At 35.4% G+C, this 16,695-nt stretch overlaps 1 protein-coding gene across 3 annotated transcripts; it reads left to right on the plus strand.

Annotated features, from left to right (window-relative positions):
• Positions 1-730: 730 nt before the first annotated feature.
• On the plus strand, positions 731-9,963 carry LOC148848455 (UDP-N-acetylglucosamine transferase subunit ALG14-like protein). 3 transcript variants are annotated; one of them, XM_088947946.1, is made up of 7 exons: positions 732-912; positions 1,933-2,149; positions 2,235-2,374; positions 5,869-6,018; positions 6,196-6,255; positions 6,483-6,684; positions 8,949-9,963. In XM_088947946.1, the coding sequence occupies exons 2-6, from the start codon at positions 1,972-1,974 to the stop codon at positions 6,657-6,659; spliced, it is 705 nt and encodes a 234-aa protein (XP_088804072.1). In that variant the 5' UTR covers positions 732-912; positions 1,933-1,971; the 3' UTR covers positions 6,660-6,684; positions 8,949-9,963. The 3 variants fall into 3 exon arrangements, with proteins under 3 accessions (XP_088804070.1, XP_088804072.1, XP_088804071.1); XM_088947945.1 differs by lacking the exon at positions 8,949-9,963 and adding an exon at positions 7,925-8,351; XM_088947944.1 differs by lacking the exon at positions 8,949-9,963 and having other exon boundaries at positions 731-912; positions 6,483-6,958.
• Positions 9,964-16,695: the final 6,732 nt, after the last annotated feature.

Here is a 16,695-nt window from a genome sequence, read left to right on the forward strand (position 1 = left end):
TGGTTGTTGTTGCCGATCAAACCTTCGCCATCTGTCTTTGAGATTGCTCTCTTTCTTTCTCTCTCTTATTCTCATACAACGAAACCCTAACTATTTTCACCAACTCACTGCAGGATAAATTTTAAAGTGGCCTATTACTATTAGTGATTCATTTTGAAGCAACTAAAACACTATCTATGTGTATTCTCTATGCTTGAGAGTTGTGAGTTCAAGAAAACACTTTCATGTTATACAACTTTGAATCTGTCTAACTATTGTTTATGGTGTTATTCAGTTATTTTCATATTGATATTGTCATATTGATATCTATGTTATTCTTGTTTTGTCATATTGATATTGTCATATTTGGTATTGTCATTGATATTTATGTTATTCTTCTTTTTATTAATCGTTTTTTTTTTCCTATACTAGTTTTATAGTCTAAGTAAAGCATAGAATGGTCCAAAGTCCCCAAACCAAAAAGGTTCGATTTGGTTGAGAATTTCTCGAACCGTAATTTACTGGTTTGGTTTGAAAAATTCTCCATACTGGACCGCGAACACTCGGACTTCGGGTGTAGATGCGAATTCGTAAATTGGACGTCGTGAATTGAGGTAGGGATCTGCTACCAATGAAACGCTCCCAATAGCAGCCCACTGCAGCCGCACATTGGGAACATCTCCCATGAACAGTGCAATGTTGGGACAAGTTGGGAGCGTTTCATTGCTGGCAGATCTGAAGTCCGTCAATTGTATAGAATTCGGGGTCGCCCTCTTTTCTTCATCCTTTCTACGTTGTTTTTCTTCTAAATCCGTTTCTAATTTCAGATCGCACTGTGAATCAAACAGGTATAAAATTCTAGCAACAACGATCAACCTTTTATATTGATCAATTTGGATCTCCTTTGGCGGCCTTCTCTTTGTTTTCTTTCTGGTACGCCCCTCTTCACTTAGGTTTATTTTGAGAAAAAAAAGGTTTTCAGAAAAAGAACCTCTCCAGTATCTCTTGTATAACCAGATTTTCTAGAGAATTGAACTCAAAGTTGATTTCCAGTAGCTTTATTAATATCTAAACATATGGTGTTAATCATTGATCTCACTGAGAGTCTGAGACCTGGGTTTAATTGATGATCTGAAATAGTTGTGGAACCACATTTCATATTTCTGCTTTTTCCTTTTTTAAATCTCTGGCACTTGGAGCACTATTCACAGAGAGAAGCATTGAATAACACCATTTAGGAACTCTTGGTTGAATTTTAATTTTAATTTGAATATCAAATATCAATCTTCTGCTAATGGATACACCTCGACCATCCACAGCTAGTTTACTGATATTAAACTTTGACTCAGAATTGAAGTTTTGGATAAAAGTCTAGTTCTTGGGTGGAAATAACTCAAACTTCTTTAGATTGAGAGGTGGCCTTTTCCAAAGTCGGGGCTCCACACGTGAGCGTGTCATATTCATATAGTTAAACAGTTTCAAATTTCATCCTTAGCAATTTAAGGTGTCTCAACCATTCAGAATTGATCGCATCAGCCTAACTTTGTCATATCCAACTTCATTTATTTAAATTTTGGCGATTTCACAGTGGATGAATCCTTGTAGTAACTCCACGGGATGCATTGTACACACAATTTAGAATACAAAAGGAACTTTTATGGAGGATTCCCTGATGGAATCTGGTTATTAAGTAGATTTCATATAAGTTAAGATGCACATGTCTGCAAATTTTCACTGTTATTTATTTCTCCATAAACTTCATACCAGACCCTAAAAATAAAACATATTTCTAAACAACACTAAAAAAATGTAGCTTCAGTCTTCAACCTTCTATCCATATACTGCATTACCACTTGTTATCTGCTTCATTGTAATCATATTGCCTTTCTTCTTTATTTTATTTCTTGTTATTCATCAATAAAATATTATTTAATTTTTCTTTCTAAAATTCAGGAAATTGTATTTGAGATTGGTAACTACCGTCTTCTCTGAATGGATTGGGGAATTGGCTATTGCTTCTTTTTGACACTTCCAAATCTCACCATTTCCTTTCTCATCATTGCTTTCACTGTCATTACCATTCGGATTGTTTATGTGATACACCGGAGCAGTAGACCTCTTTACACCTCACCTCCACAATCTCTCAGCACTCTTATTATCCTGGGTTCAGGTCAGCTCTCATTACTCAATCATCGTTGTTGCCATTATGATTGTTGTTACCATTACCATTACTGTGGGCTATGATGATTATGTAGGAGGTCACACTGCTGAGATGATTAATCTGTTGTCTGTGCTTCAAAAGGATAAGTTTACACCAAGGGCCTATATTGCTGCATGGACTGATAATATGAGTCTTCAAAAAGCTCGAGTTTTGGAAGAATCCTTGGTTGATCAGGTACATTTAGATAATTTACAAACTTACAATAACTTTTCTTGAGTTTTGATACAAGCCTCTTGTGTTTTTATGTTGCATTGTTTTGTTTTTCTTGCATCTTTACAATGAATTGTTTATACATATCCTAATTGGAGTTGGGCCTGAGTTGAATTGAAAGAATCCTGTGGCCAATCTGAACCATCCAAGGGTAGGGGTGTAGGGCACCCTACAGGTAGAGCATGAGCTTCACTCTCCCAGTCCATATCATCATAACGTTGTATTGGAGGTTCCTCTCTCTAATAATACTATTAAAACACTCAGTTTTTTTTTTTTTTTTTACTTCAGAAAAGTTCATACAGGAGGGCCTACATTAAACACATGTAAAGTTTTTGATGTTGAACTTGTCTCATTACTAAAGGTCAGAGTGGGGGGGATTCTTTTGGGCCCAAATAAGTCAGCACTGTAGAGGTTAGTGGGAGCTGCTGTTTATTTTATGTAGTGGAGGGTATTTTGGTGTTTTTATCATTTGTAACTTAAGTACATACATTAATAGAAGTTGGAATATACCAGCACTTTCTTTCTTTCTTGGTTGTTTTTCCTCTTTCTCCACTCTCTTTATCTCTTTTTCTACTCTCTTGTACACTGCTGTTTCTCTCTTCCTCTTTCTTACATGTCCCTTCCCTCCTTTCATTATCCACCCCTCACCTCTCTTTGTCTCTCTCAAATTGCATGGGCTAGTACTTTATAATGTTCACACTTTTATTTGTTAGACATTATTAAACTATGAAACTTTGCTTTGAAAACATATTTGAAGCATTATATAAACATATTAAATGGGATACTTGTACCCATATCCATATCCAGGTCCATGTTGGTACCTGTATCTAGGCATTATACATATAACATCTTAAGCCAAGTGAGTACTGACAATCTCTATACATGAAATCACATGTTGGGTGTACAATTATTCTTGGAGTAGTCCATTTCCAAAATTTTATCTAGGAGAGCTCTCCCATGGAATAAGCATCTTCCATCGGAATGTGGAATTGCAGAATGAAACTGCCTGGGAAGAATCTTTTACATGAAATAAAAATCATTCTCAACCACTCCTAAATTATAAAAGTAATTCAACTATAATTGGCAGCCCTATTTGGCAGTTTTAAATGCCATGGTGTTTCTGTGAAGGTTCTGACTTTAAAAGTCCTCCAATATCTCAAGCTTTCGATCTATTTAGATGTAGAGAAATTAGAGATTGTGGGTGATTCCAATGTGGTGATTGGGTGGAACTCAGATTGACTGGTCCATCCATAGTTGTCAAGGCGACAAGGTGTCCTTGGAGGCTCACCTCGCCTAATTGCCAAGCAGTTTTGTTGTTGTGTTATAAGGTACTTTTATATTCTTAATTTAAAATAGACATTATTAAACTAAAATATTCATTTTGTGTGTTTTTGTATACTAATTTCTTTTTATTATTTTCTTATATGTTACAGTTTAATCAACACAAACATAGCTAACTGCTGTGTTGAACCCTCAAAGGCTTCAAAACCTGAATCAATAAGTAGGGAAGAATTTAAAATTGTGTCTAATCAACACATTTTCTTCTTCTTTTTCTTTTCCTGTAACAAAAATAGGGGTTCAGCCCCTATAATTTTTGAGTTTTCTTTTTTTTCTCTCATGAATATGTTGATTTTCTATACTTTAATATGAAGTTTATACTTTTCTTATGAAAATTATGGGTAGTTATTAAGGAAATATGGTTATGGAACCTAGGGAACTACCCTAGGATATATGTTTTTCACTTAAAAAAAAAATCCATCACTTAGGCAACACCCAGGCGCCTAAGGCGACTAGGTGACAAGGCACCCCCCTGTCGCCTAGCCTCGCCTTGGCGCCTTGAAAACTATGGGTCCATGGTCCTTGTATCATCATATTGGAGAAGCTAGAGCCTTGGTGTTTAGAGTCAATCTCTTGTTCAGATGGACATCAAGGTTGCCTTTTAGTATCTTCTTATCGTTTGATGGGTTCTAAAAAACAGGATTTCAAAGGCCACTATCACCACTCAAATAAGCAGTCAGTATATGCCTATGAGACAGGACATTGCTTCTGGATGGTAAAAGAAAATTATTGCTTCTTTTTATCCAATTCATCATTTTTGTTTTGACTTTAAACAGAACGAAATGGAGAAATAGTATTCTTGGAGCCAACCCCATATAGTTGGGATAAGGCTTGGATGATGATCTTTTTTTTTTTTTTTGTCCACTTGGACCTTGTACTTTATGATGTTTAAAGTCCTTTGTTTTTTCTTGTTTTCTTGAGGTTTTCTCTGTAATTTCCTATTACAGTCATTTCTTTTCATTGATGAAGATTTCTTATTACTTCACTTTAAAAGGGACTCAATAGGCTATGGATTTTATTTTTATGGTCAGAACATTGGATTGAAGCAGAAGGGGACTCGAGATTGGTAACAGGATGAATGCGGGAAGAAAATTTGGGGGTATGGACACATAGACAACCATGAGAGAAATATGGTGGTTGACAAGGGAAATGAAATTGATGTAAAAGTTATTTGGGTTAGAAGTTCACTGATGGTTTAGCTAAACATGGGTCAACCAGGGCTGATTTTTTATTGCAGCATTGTAATAGTTGACTGCTATATGGGGTTCAGCACTCCTCTTTGGGGTGCTTGTTATGTACTTATAAATTAATGAAGGAAAGTTACCATTTCCAATAAAAAAAACATTTTTATGGTCAGAGTGGCATTTTGGATAAAAACAAAAGAACTTGTGGATTTTATTAAGGATGGCATCATTAAATGATGGGGTCATGGGCTAATGTGGCCTCTTCATCTGTTAGTAGAGGGGTTGGTTGCATCTCATGGTCCCCTCACCCTCCCCTCCCCCAATGAAAAAAAAAAAAAAACAATTAAACTTAACTTTGATAGCTGCTTTGTTCGAAATCTGAGAAGATCAGGATACCACTCTATGTGGGAAGTTGAAGGAAATTCTCGAGTTGTGATAAGGTTTGTGCAAGGGGAAGGTTAGGTTTATGGGTACCAGAGTATAGAGGCTAGAACTTTGGGCTTCAGAATAAACACCTCATTCTGATGAGTTGGGAGATCAATTTGCCAATAGATTCATTGCAGGGGAGAGGGGATCAGTACAGGTTGTATGGGTGGCATACCATGTCAAGGGTGGCTTTAGGGAAGTCTTGATTATTTTATTTTATTTCTTTTTTTTTTTTTTTGGGGGGGGGGGGTATTATGCATTTGACTGGGGGATATAGAAGAGATTAGAAGCAAAAGAAGAGTAACTTCTTTGTCTCCTAATAAAATTTTTCTCTGATCTGTTAGGTTAGAAGCATAAGAAGAGTAACTTCTTTATGATTTCAATCATTATACTGCTTCCTTATTTTCATAAAAAATGTGGTGTTGCTTCTTTATTTTCTAATTAATTAGAATTAAATTGCCTGCCTCTGATTTCTTTGGATTATGATTCTTATATTATTTGGTAATGCAGACAGGTGCTCAGAAGGTTAAAGTTCCCACCCAGTTCATGCAGATATATCGGAGCCGGGAAGTAGGTCAATCGTATTTAACATCTGTTGGGACAACCCTACTTGCTATGGCCCATGCCACATGGCTTATGATTAAAATCAGGCCTCAAGTGGTACTGTTTTCGCTTTCTGCTCTTTCTCTCTTCATGTTATTGTGGTCTTGACTCTTTTTTGATAGGTAACAACAACTTTTATTAAAATAAAGAAATTTGTACGTGGCTCAGTTTTGGATTTACTTTTAAATTTCCAGATTAAGGAGCTTAGTGCAGACAATTATCTTTTTCTTTCAGATTCTATGCAATGGTCCTGGAACTTGTATTCCTCTCTGTGTGGCTGCATTCCTTTTCAAGGTTGAAAACCTATTCCTTGCTCTATTTGGGATCTCTTAGTTGTAGATCATGAAAGGAAATATTTGATGCAGTATTTATCAAGGATGAAAATATTTCACCACTTTTATGTAGTTCAACATGAGGCAGTTGATAGAAATTTGAATGATTCTTCTGAGCTTTATATCTTTAGTACTGTTTTAAGGCGAGAGTCTAAATCGTCCTTAAATTTTATTCAACTTAAATTGCAGGTAGTTGGAATTAGATGGTCATCCATTTTTTATGTTGAAAGTATAGCCAGAGTAAGGAGGCTGTCTATAAGTGGCTTGCTTCTTTACAAGTTACGCATTTCTGATCAGTTCTATGTGCAATGGCCACAACTACAAAAGAAATATCCGCGGGCTCACTATGTTGGTTGTCTTATGTAGCTGTATCACTTTTGCTGCTGCCAGGGTAACCCTTTCTTCTCCCTCCATATTGGGAATCTAATTTAGCATCTTTTTGAATTTCTACTTAAACCATCTCCTTGTATTTCTCTAATTACAGTCTAGTGTAATGGTATTTCTTTTGTATAGACCCTAACAAGATAGTGTGACATTTCCTCTTTGATAGCCCAGCTGTTAACTACATACTGCTACAAGCGAGCATGGTGAATGTACTAATGGATCATGTGCACACTGAAGTAACATGGCAATAATTAATATTGTTCATAGCATTTAACTACAAAGCCACTGACTTCTTATTGCATGCTTGTGTTGTGGAGCCTAGAATGTGCATATTTGATATTTCTAGCCATTAAGTATGGTTTCTGTGTTGGACAACATGAAGCACATGGATTCTGAAAGAGGAAACCATAGAGATGGTTTTCCTCAATTTCTCTTTTTCTCCCAATGCATTTTCATGGCTAATGGTAAGATTTTTGAGTCCAAAAGTCACATTGGAGAATAAAAGACTGTAGTCCCTTATTAACAACTCTCTTAAATGTTTGTCTAAATTTAACAAAATAAAAAATAAAAAAATAAAAGCATTGTTTAGTATCACTGATATAGTCCCTTAGTACAATAGCTGTCTCACTAAACTGATATTATGTTTTATATTTTTCCGATTTAGATTATCGGTTTTGGTTTTTAAAATTCTTTACAGATCAGTGGAGAATCTTGTTAGGAATAAAGAATTAAAGAATTGGCTTTTCCTCATATATGGGTCCCTCTGGACTAGGCTTTGTTTGCAGAGGCCATGTAGAGGCTGACTATCTATGTCTACTCTGACCCAATAGGAGAAGGGGATTTAGTTAGAGCTGAGACTTGGCCTTCCTCCAAGTTTTAAATTGATGCATTCATTAGGCTTTGAGTAAATTTTTGATTGCATGGATGAAAGATTATGAAGGGCTTTGTCTGGAAGAGAAGTCCATCATTTACTTATTAAGTTTTGCACATTGCATGCTCACCAGAAAAGGGTTCAAAAGAAGTGTCCATGCCCCCCAAAGGCCTTGGGTGATCCATGCTTGGTTAACTCCAGAAATTCGAACACTAAAACTTCACTTGATGGGTTTTCTCTTGGATAACCTGATCCCTTGGATCTAAAAAAGTTTTTAGATATTAGGAATACTATTGTCAACTGAGTGAACGTCAGTACATCACTTAGAGTCAAACTCATAGCAATCCTTCAAGGGTTAAAGCTGTCTTTTTTGTAGGCTGGGATTGGCTGACTCTGGAAGGCAATTGTCAATGGTTATTGACCGGTTATCAGTTAGGAATGGAAGCCCTTGGCCACTTAGGCCACTGCTTAGAGAAGCAATGATCCTGGCTAAAAGTCTGAACAGCTCCTTCAGATGGACTCTAAAAAGAGCAAATAGCTTGGCAGATGAACTGCAAGGAAAAGTTGAGAGGCTCCAGACCATGGGAGTAAATATTCTTGCTCCCTAATAATGTTTTTGTATGTTTTTGGTCAGCTATGACTGTTGTACTTGTCATCTGAATTTTCATGTAAAAGGCCATTATACTGGATAAAGACCTAACTTTGGTCTTTTTTGGCACAAAGTGGCACTCTGACTTGAAACACTTCTCAAATTTGTCAGCCTGAGAATTTACCATTACACCAAGCAATGGCCCATAACTAAATTTCTATGTTTTTTTTTTTTTGTATTCCAAGTTTTTTGGTGGTGCTGATTCCTGGATTATTTTTATCTTTTTTAATTTGTAGTTTTGTCCTGCATCAATTTGGTATCAAACCGGTTGATCCTGCAATAGACTGAAGGGTTTTTACCTTTTCTTTGTGATTAATAAATTCTTTGAGTACTGTTGCTGATAATTAAAAAAAGAGTTCTGGATTGCATAAACAAAAACAAATGTAGTTGTTTTAGATTTAAGAGAGAAGAGAGTGGTTTAATCTACCTCAATTTTATGATCTTAGACATCTTAGATGCTTATTGTCCTGGTAGGATTTTATTTACTGAGAAGTTAGAAATGCAGCCTAGAAAGCTATATCTGATCTGAAAAAAAAATAATAATAAGAAAATAAAAAACAACAAAATGAATACAAAATAGGAAATATAATAGTGGTATGTAATGCACTCTTGAAATTGATTATTTTGTCAATAAGAGTGATTCAGTATGCAGCTAACTTTTATATAAAGATTAGTTGTGGTTGACAATATGCATGTTGCAGCAATTAGGTTCTACTTTTATCCATGTTTTTTTTTTTCTGGTAAACTACAGGAAAAGAGAAGTCATCATCATCCAATCCTTATCCCAACTATATGGGGTCAGCAACATGAATCCTGTTCATTCTGTTTAATGTCCTATCCATTGTTAAATTATGGGCACTTAAATCATTTCTAACTACTTCAACCCATGTCCTTTTTGGTCCACCCCTAGCCCTTTTAGCTCCTTCAACTTGCAAAATATATCACTTCTTCATAGTTAGGTTGGAGAACTAGCAGGGTGGAAGAGATTGATAGAGGGACATGAGAATTAAGTATAAAAGGTGTGAACTTTTGGAAATTGAGGAATATGGAGAGAAGTGCATTTCAGGCCAACTGTGTTGCACAGATGAGGGAATGTGTGGATACAGGGAGATGCAAGAGGTCATGTAAATACATCATGTAGCAGTCTACAACAAGCCAGTGGACACTTGGATGAATCAAAACATTGAGGCAGGACAAGCTTTGGTGGTGTTGATAGTGGAATTGACAATGAATGGAAGAGGCACAGGGGGAGGAGGAGAATTGAAAACCTGCAGATTGAGTGGTGGTAACCATCCATTTGTTCCTCCCTCCTTTATCATGATATAATCTTCCTGGCAGAGTTATAGACTGGCCACAGAGGAGAAAGAGTGTATCCCTCCAGAAAAAAGAAGGAAAGAAAAAAGGGGAGAAAGTGTGTATGGAGGATCATGCAAAGCCACCGCTTATAATGTTCAAGTTGGGGAATTGGTGATCGCATCATACAGTGAACACAAGTGTGTGAACCAGGCTACGTAACCAATTACAAGTGAATTCACAGCAAATATGCCCTGTATTCCTGTGATGTCTTTTTTTTTTTTTTGTTCCATAAAAAAATCTAATGAAAAACTTTCATAATTACCTTGGAATATTTTGTAATTTCAATGGTTGGCACCTCTGGGAAATTAACATGTATTCAACATTGTTGAGATGTCTTGACAAACTTTAGAAAACTCAAAATGAAGACACTTCAGAACAGATTATTTCAATAGCTTGAGATGTATTTCAAACATAATATTTCAAGTAAAAATGATGGTCTTGTGGACCATCACTATCAGAAAAAAAAAAAAGAAAAAGGAAATAGAAAAGAAAAGAAAAAAGAAGAGGGCAAGTTCTATGGTACAGTCTATGAACAGCATGATAGTGCATGTGCCAGTGAAACAATTATGGTTGAGGCATAAATTCAATAAATTGAGTCTTGGGCTAATTGGATAGGGTTTGATTCGATGGAACCATTGAAATAACTTGTTTTGGCTGGTTGTGGGTTGTGGCAAAGGATGAAAAGATTGGGAGGTCCTGAAAGTACTTTATCTTTTATTCTGTGAGAAGACTGTGAATAAAAACTATCAATCATGAAATGCAAAGAAATTGGAAGGAAAATATTGAAAACACTATGAGATATAGAGATCTGTGATTTATCTCGTACGTCATACCATAATAGATTAATCCGAGTCAAGTCAAATACAGCTTAATTCTTTTTATGCAGTCCAAGTTTTGTCCCTTTGCACGTTGAAGGTCTTAATGGATATAAATCTTGAAATGCTGTCTCCTCTATCTTTCTATAATTTGTTCAAAGCTAGGGCTAAGACCCCGTTTGGGAGAGTTATTGTCAAGTAGCTTCAGCGCTCTGCTTTTAAAAGCTTATCTGAGTTCACTGTGATAGCATTCAGAAAAAGCCAATTCCAAATGCTTATGCTGAAATTAGTAATTCCAGCATTTAGCATTTTGAGGAATATGGACCTGGCTTTCCATATTTTTAAACATAGGATGCTTGCTGGGGTTATAAGTCCGAAAACACATGGAAGCCTTAACAAATCCCACACGGAAATGGGTATCTAAATGTTAACATGATTCATCAGCGATGGGATCTCTTGCGAGCAAAAACTCTGCTCACTCTGAAAGCAGTGGCGTCCGGTTGCACATTGGGAACATCACCCCATGAATTTTACATACATATATGGGCATTTTACATACATGAGAGATATCCTCGATGTACAGTTGAATGTTGTGTGCAGAGTTTTTGCTTGCAGCGGGAAGTTGATTGATCAAGACAAGAATGCAGCTTGATTGTATGCTAGTAACCACTGAAATTATGGTGAACTCCCACCCCTCTACGGCTCTACCCAAAGATATTCTCAATATATGGCCGGATGCATGTGTGTTCAGCATGTTCGCACAACACTTTTCTTTCAAGAGATCTGCCCATCCCCGCCCACTGGTTTGTGGGATTTTTTTGGTCGATTTTTGTCCAAAATTTGCACGCCATTGTCAATGTAAATGGTAAGAAAGATGCTTGTAAAATTGCTGTGTGTGGACAATCATTGATTTGATCACTTGTTTGTATGCATGAGTGACCAAGATTTGACAAACTTTGTTATTCTTTTTTCATTTTTTTTTGGTAAATTATAGATAGGTATCCTTTACTTTGGGGGTAGTGATAAAGTACCATGAACTTTCAACTAGTACCTTGAACTCTCAAAAATAACAATTGGGTCCACTTTTGTTAATTCACATAATGATGTATGATAAAATTACCAAAATGCCCATATATTTTTTAAATTATTAAAATAAAAAAATTGAAAATGACCAAAACAACCCCAATTAAAAGTTTGGTAGTTTTTAGTCTAGGTATTTCTCATTCTAATCCCTACAAATAAGTAGAAGAGAGTTCAATGAAAAGCACTTTGCCAATGAGGGTAGGAAATCGCCAAGCAAAATCATTACCAGAGAATGTCATCGCAAAAAAGAAAAAGGGAAAATGATTAGCTATACATTTAAATTTATGCTACATGTTGGTTTAAAAACCAACAAAACTTTGACAGTTGGCTGTACATTTCAAATTTTAAAAACCCTTGCCATGTTATGCAGTTGTTTCCAACATAGGACTCTTAATCCATGTTAGGCACAACAAAAAATTTATGCCAAAATCAAAACATTTCTCTCTCTCTCTCTCTCTCTCTCTCTTGCTTGGTAGATTTCTCATGCTCCCTCGATCTCCATCGTTCTCTCTTAGTCTTTCTCCCACTTTCTCCCTTGTTTTTTTTTTTCATAGAAACTTGTACAGTATTAATCAAATTGTATAAGTTATAAGTTAGTCAAGGGACCAACAACTTATACAATCAAGGTGGTGTAAAATTTTATAGCCAAGAGTTTCTTGTGAATTTTTATCAAATTGGGCTAAGGGAGTTAGAACCATACCAAGTTGATTTTATGTTCTTTAATACGGTTTGGTTAATACCATATGAGTGTAGAAAAAAAAAAAGAAAAGAACGAGAGAGAAAGCGAGAAAGAAACTAAAAGAGAATGATAGAGATTGAGGAAGAAGGAGAGATCGATCGAGAGAGAGAATGAGGGAGAAGGAGAGATCGATCAAGAGAGAAAATGAGGGAGAGGTTAAACGAGAAACATAATGAGAGATCGAGGGAGAATGGTAGATTGATAGAGAGGGAGAGAACGAGAGAGATTGATTGAGAGAATGTAAAACCCTTTTCTCAAATCACACAATCATATAGCAAGGAGAGACAATTGTGAGAGTGATAGAGTGAGAGGGAGATCGAAAGATAAGGGGAATGAGAGAAAAAGTGAAAACCTTTTTTTTTCAAGTAATCCATGTTGTATCCAACATGGATTAAGAGCCATGTTGGCAACAACCAATTAAGCCTCTGATGACATGGCAAAGGGTTTTTATAATTTCAAATGTTCAACCGGTTGTCAGAGTTTTGTTGGGTTTTGAACTAACCTACAACATCATTTTAAATATTGAGCCCGCTCTAACTATAAATTTCCCAAAAATAAGTGTTGAAACGCTAGTATAGTCCCTTTTAAATGGTGTTAAAAATTTGAATCTATTATTTGTTGTCCATGTGAGAACGTTATCATGGAGAGAAGTGGACCTTGGAGTGAGGGTAGGAAATTGCCAACGAAGTAAAATTATCACTAGAGAAGTTGTCACCAGAAAAAATAGTGTTGAAATGCCAACATAGTTCCTTTTAAATTCTGTCCATGTGAGAACATCATTGTGGGAGAAGTGGCTAGTCCCTTGATTACCTTAATAACTTATACAATATTAATCAGATCATATAAGTTTAGCTGACAGAAGGATAGTTTTGGCATTATGTAATGTTTAACTGACATATCACGGAATACTAAGACTGACCCAAGTGTCTATTTTTGAGAGTTCAAGGTACTCAAGTATTGAATTGAAAGTTCAGGGTAGCTATCTATCACTACCTCTAAAGTACAGGGTACCTATCTGTAATTTGCTTTTTTTTGAAATTTTTAAAAGTAATGTAACTATATAAAGTGATGTACCAAAAAACATAGAAAAATTTAGGCCACCAAACATCTTGGCCACTCAAATAATGCATTAAAATCTCTAAAAAAAAAATCCAAGCCATATAAGTGGGGTTTGACTATGTTAATGGAAAAACTTGTAAACAATCAATTGGTATCATAAAAGTGTTAACCAATCAAGTGGTATTTATCAAAATTCATGTGGATTGTGATTGATCAAAGTTTTAACAATATCATGTATTTCCATTAGTATGAATTTTTCCTAGAAAATTACCTAAAATTAGTCAAACAATCTCATTCATCCACACAATATACCAAATCAATCAAAAATATAACCATTAGAACAGTCAACCAAGATCACTAAATCAATCTCAATCATTTAATAAATATAACAAGATTTCAATTAAGCCATATAAATAATATACCAAATCAACCAAAAAATAAATGCCACTAATGTGGTCTCCTAGAGAAATGGATGAATCCCATCCATCCAAGTGATGTAGTAGATTATTTCAATCAGTAATCACTTGGATGGTTAAGATTAATTCATTGATATTACTGGAATACACTGATGATTTGATATTTAGGCTGATCTAAGTTGGAAAAAAATCTATGATGCCAGAAGACATGGTACTAGAAGAGCTTTGATCAATCAAAGCCCACCCGTGAATTTTGATAAAGACCATATGATTGGTGTTATGATACTAGTTGATTGGTCACATTTTTTTTTTTTTTTTGCATATGATGCCTTTTCTGATATCATAGTCGAACCCTTCAAATTATTTAATAATACGTCATTTGGATAAGATAGATGTTAGACAATGTATGCCTTTAGCTCTAATTAGATTGATGTAGATAAACAATTATCAATGAATAAAATACATTATTGTTTCATGTTCTTATTTGTATGTTTTCTATGAATTACTCCTTAAACTGGATACTTTTCATACTCATGTTAATTTAAAATATTCTCAGTCATTGAATAGACTTTAGAAGTTTATCCTAACAAGGCTGACATTGATGTATTACCGAATTGGTGGAGCAGCTTGTATCAATTGCTAGGGTTAGACCCTCAATACAAATAGTGAGTGTTTACAAGAGACACAGGGTCTAGACCAATTTCTAGTTATGCCCTTAGGGGTGGCCACGAGCCAAGCTTCTCATGAGATATTCAAGCTCGGCTTGGTTTAAACCAAGCTTCGAGCCGAGCTCGGCTCATTTACTAATTGATTCGAGCTCAAGCCCAGTAAAGCTCAGCTCGTGAGGCTTGCGAGCCTAGTATAATAAATAAATAATGTTTTATTATATATATATACATATACATATATATAATAAATATTTTTTTATTTTATATATAATATTTTTATTTTTTATTTATAATAGTAAATAATTTTTATAATTCTTGTTTTTTGTATGTAAAATAAAAACATTTTTATATGTGTATTTTTTATTTTTAATATGTATAATAATTATTAATTTTTTGTATGTAAAATAAAAATATATATATTTTTATATGTATATTTTTTTACTTTTTAGAAAAAGCTTGGCTTGTAGTCAAGCTCGAGCTGAGCCAATCTCGAACTTGCAAGCTTTGAAGCAAATCGAGCTCGAGCTTAAGTTTCTAGCCCGAATCAAGATCGAGCTCGAGCCTAACACAGTTTCAGCAAGTCGAGCTCAAATAGCCAAATATTCGGCTCGAATCCACCTCTATATGCCCTGGACCTTGGAGATAGATGGATAAAATTGGAAAGTTGCACCGAACCCCAAACTTGATTATGATACTGCATTAGGTATTGGACTGATTCGTCTTTGATGTGCTAACTAGTGAGATCCAGTAAGGGTCAAATGCCTAGGCATGTTGGGGTAGCTTGGGAATTTACTTAAAATGAGTAATCATAGTGATGAGATCAACTCTTTTGTTAGACAAAGTGAATCTCAGGCTTTACACTTTCTCTGATGGAAACCTAAATTACCGGTAATGGATTTCAACTATATTTGAAATCTGATTTGCAAAACATATTTATATGTTATATTACTATTTTATATATATAAAAAAAAAAGATTTGCAAGGGATTTGAATCCCAAGATCCATCTAAGCAGAGAGTGTGACATTGCATTTTGCAGTTATGTGTAAAAGACCATTACAGGGCTAATTACATTATGGGCTTTATCTTACATAAGTTCGTTATCCTTGGATCTTCATAGGGTGGTTGAATCCAATTATCATTTAGGTGTAAATGTTGGGCCCAAACTGGGTCCAAGTTGATAGGGTCAGGGGTTTCACGGTCCTAAATAGTGAATTCGGCCTAACTTCTTTTAGAAGTAAGATTGAACCCTTATAGACTTGTGTGAGACCTTTGTGGGTCTCATGCCATACAATATTCAGACCCAAAATGGCTATGCAAGCACCTTAAGACATGAACCATTAGAAAAAATGGGCCTAAGGCCTATTACTAATATTATTAGTTAAGTGATTAAGTTGCCATGTGACTTTGGTTGAAAATGGGCATGGTTCTAGGTATGGAGCACCTATCTTCTTAAAAAGATAATGCTTATCAATTAAAGATAATATCCTAATCCAAATTTGATATAAATTAGCTCCTAATTAGATTAGGAGAGTGCTCTATATAAAGGAGAAAAGCGGAGAGTCTAATTCAACTAATTCTCTCCACTCTCTTGTTCTCTTCTCTTCTCCTTTGCCTCCCAAAAAACCTAATTCGACCTAACTTTGATAGAAGTTGATTTCTATCAATCCTTTATTGTGTTTTTTCAAGAAAAACATCAGGGCATATCAGGTTCACATTGCCAATTCAATCCAAGCAAGTTGGGGAACAATTTTGTTGAAATGGTGTTGCTAAATCGACTTCACATACATTCTACACCATCTTCAGTTTGAGGCCGTTTTTGGAACTGATATTGGACATGACACAAGGATTAAAATATCGATGTGATATGCCCAATATGGGGCGCATCGTATCAATATCGAATTCCACCAACACAGGATACGTCATGACTGGATATGTAGCTTTCTAGTCATATGTATCAGTTCGATACGCTACTATATCGACATGTGTCGTATAGTATCGGGCAATACAATTCGATACATACTAATGTGACAGTGTATTGCACCTTCGTTTGACAACAACAAACCAATGCCTCACTTTAAAAAATGGTCATTTCTTTATTTACATGAGAAATAAAAGAACATGGGTAATTAACTTACCGAAAAATGAACGGGCATGTGTCTAATTGATAAAATTCAAGCTAAATTAGCGGGGTGGAAATCATCATCCCTTAGCCTAGTAGGTAGATGCACCTTGTTCAAGCCACCCTTTCCTCCATTCCTTGTCAGTCAAGGGCTAAATTCTTTATGTGGCTTCTGTACCTTGGCAAAATCCATGTAAGAGATAAATTAGTGAATAGAGGATTTGAGATCCCAACATGTGCAT

Source organism: Nelumbo lutea, chromosome 6 (assembly GCF_056320005.1).
Source record: "Nelumbo lutea isolate HS-2025 chromosome 6, American lotus-T2T, whole genome shotgun sequence".
Lineage (NCBI taxonomy): Eukaryota > Viridiplantae > Streptophyta > Magnoliopsida > Proteales > Nelumbonaceae > Nelumbo > Nelumbo lutea.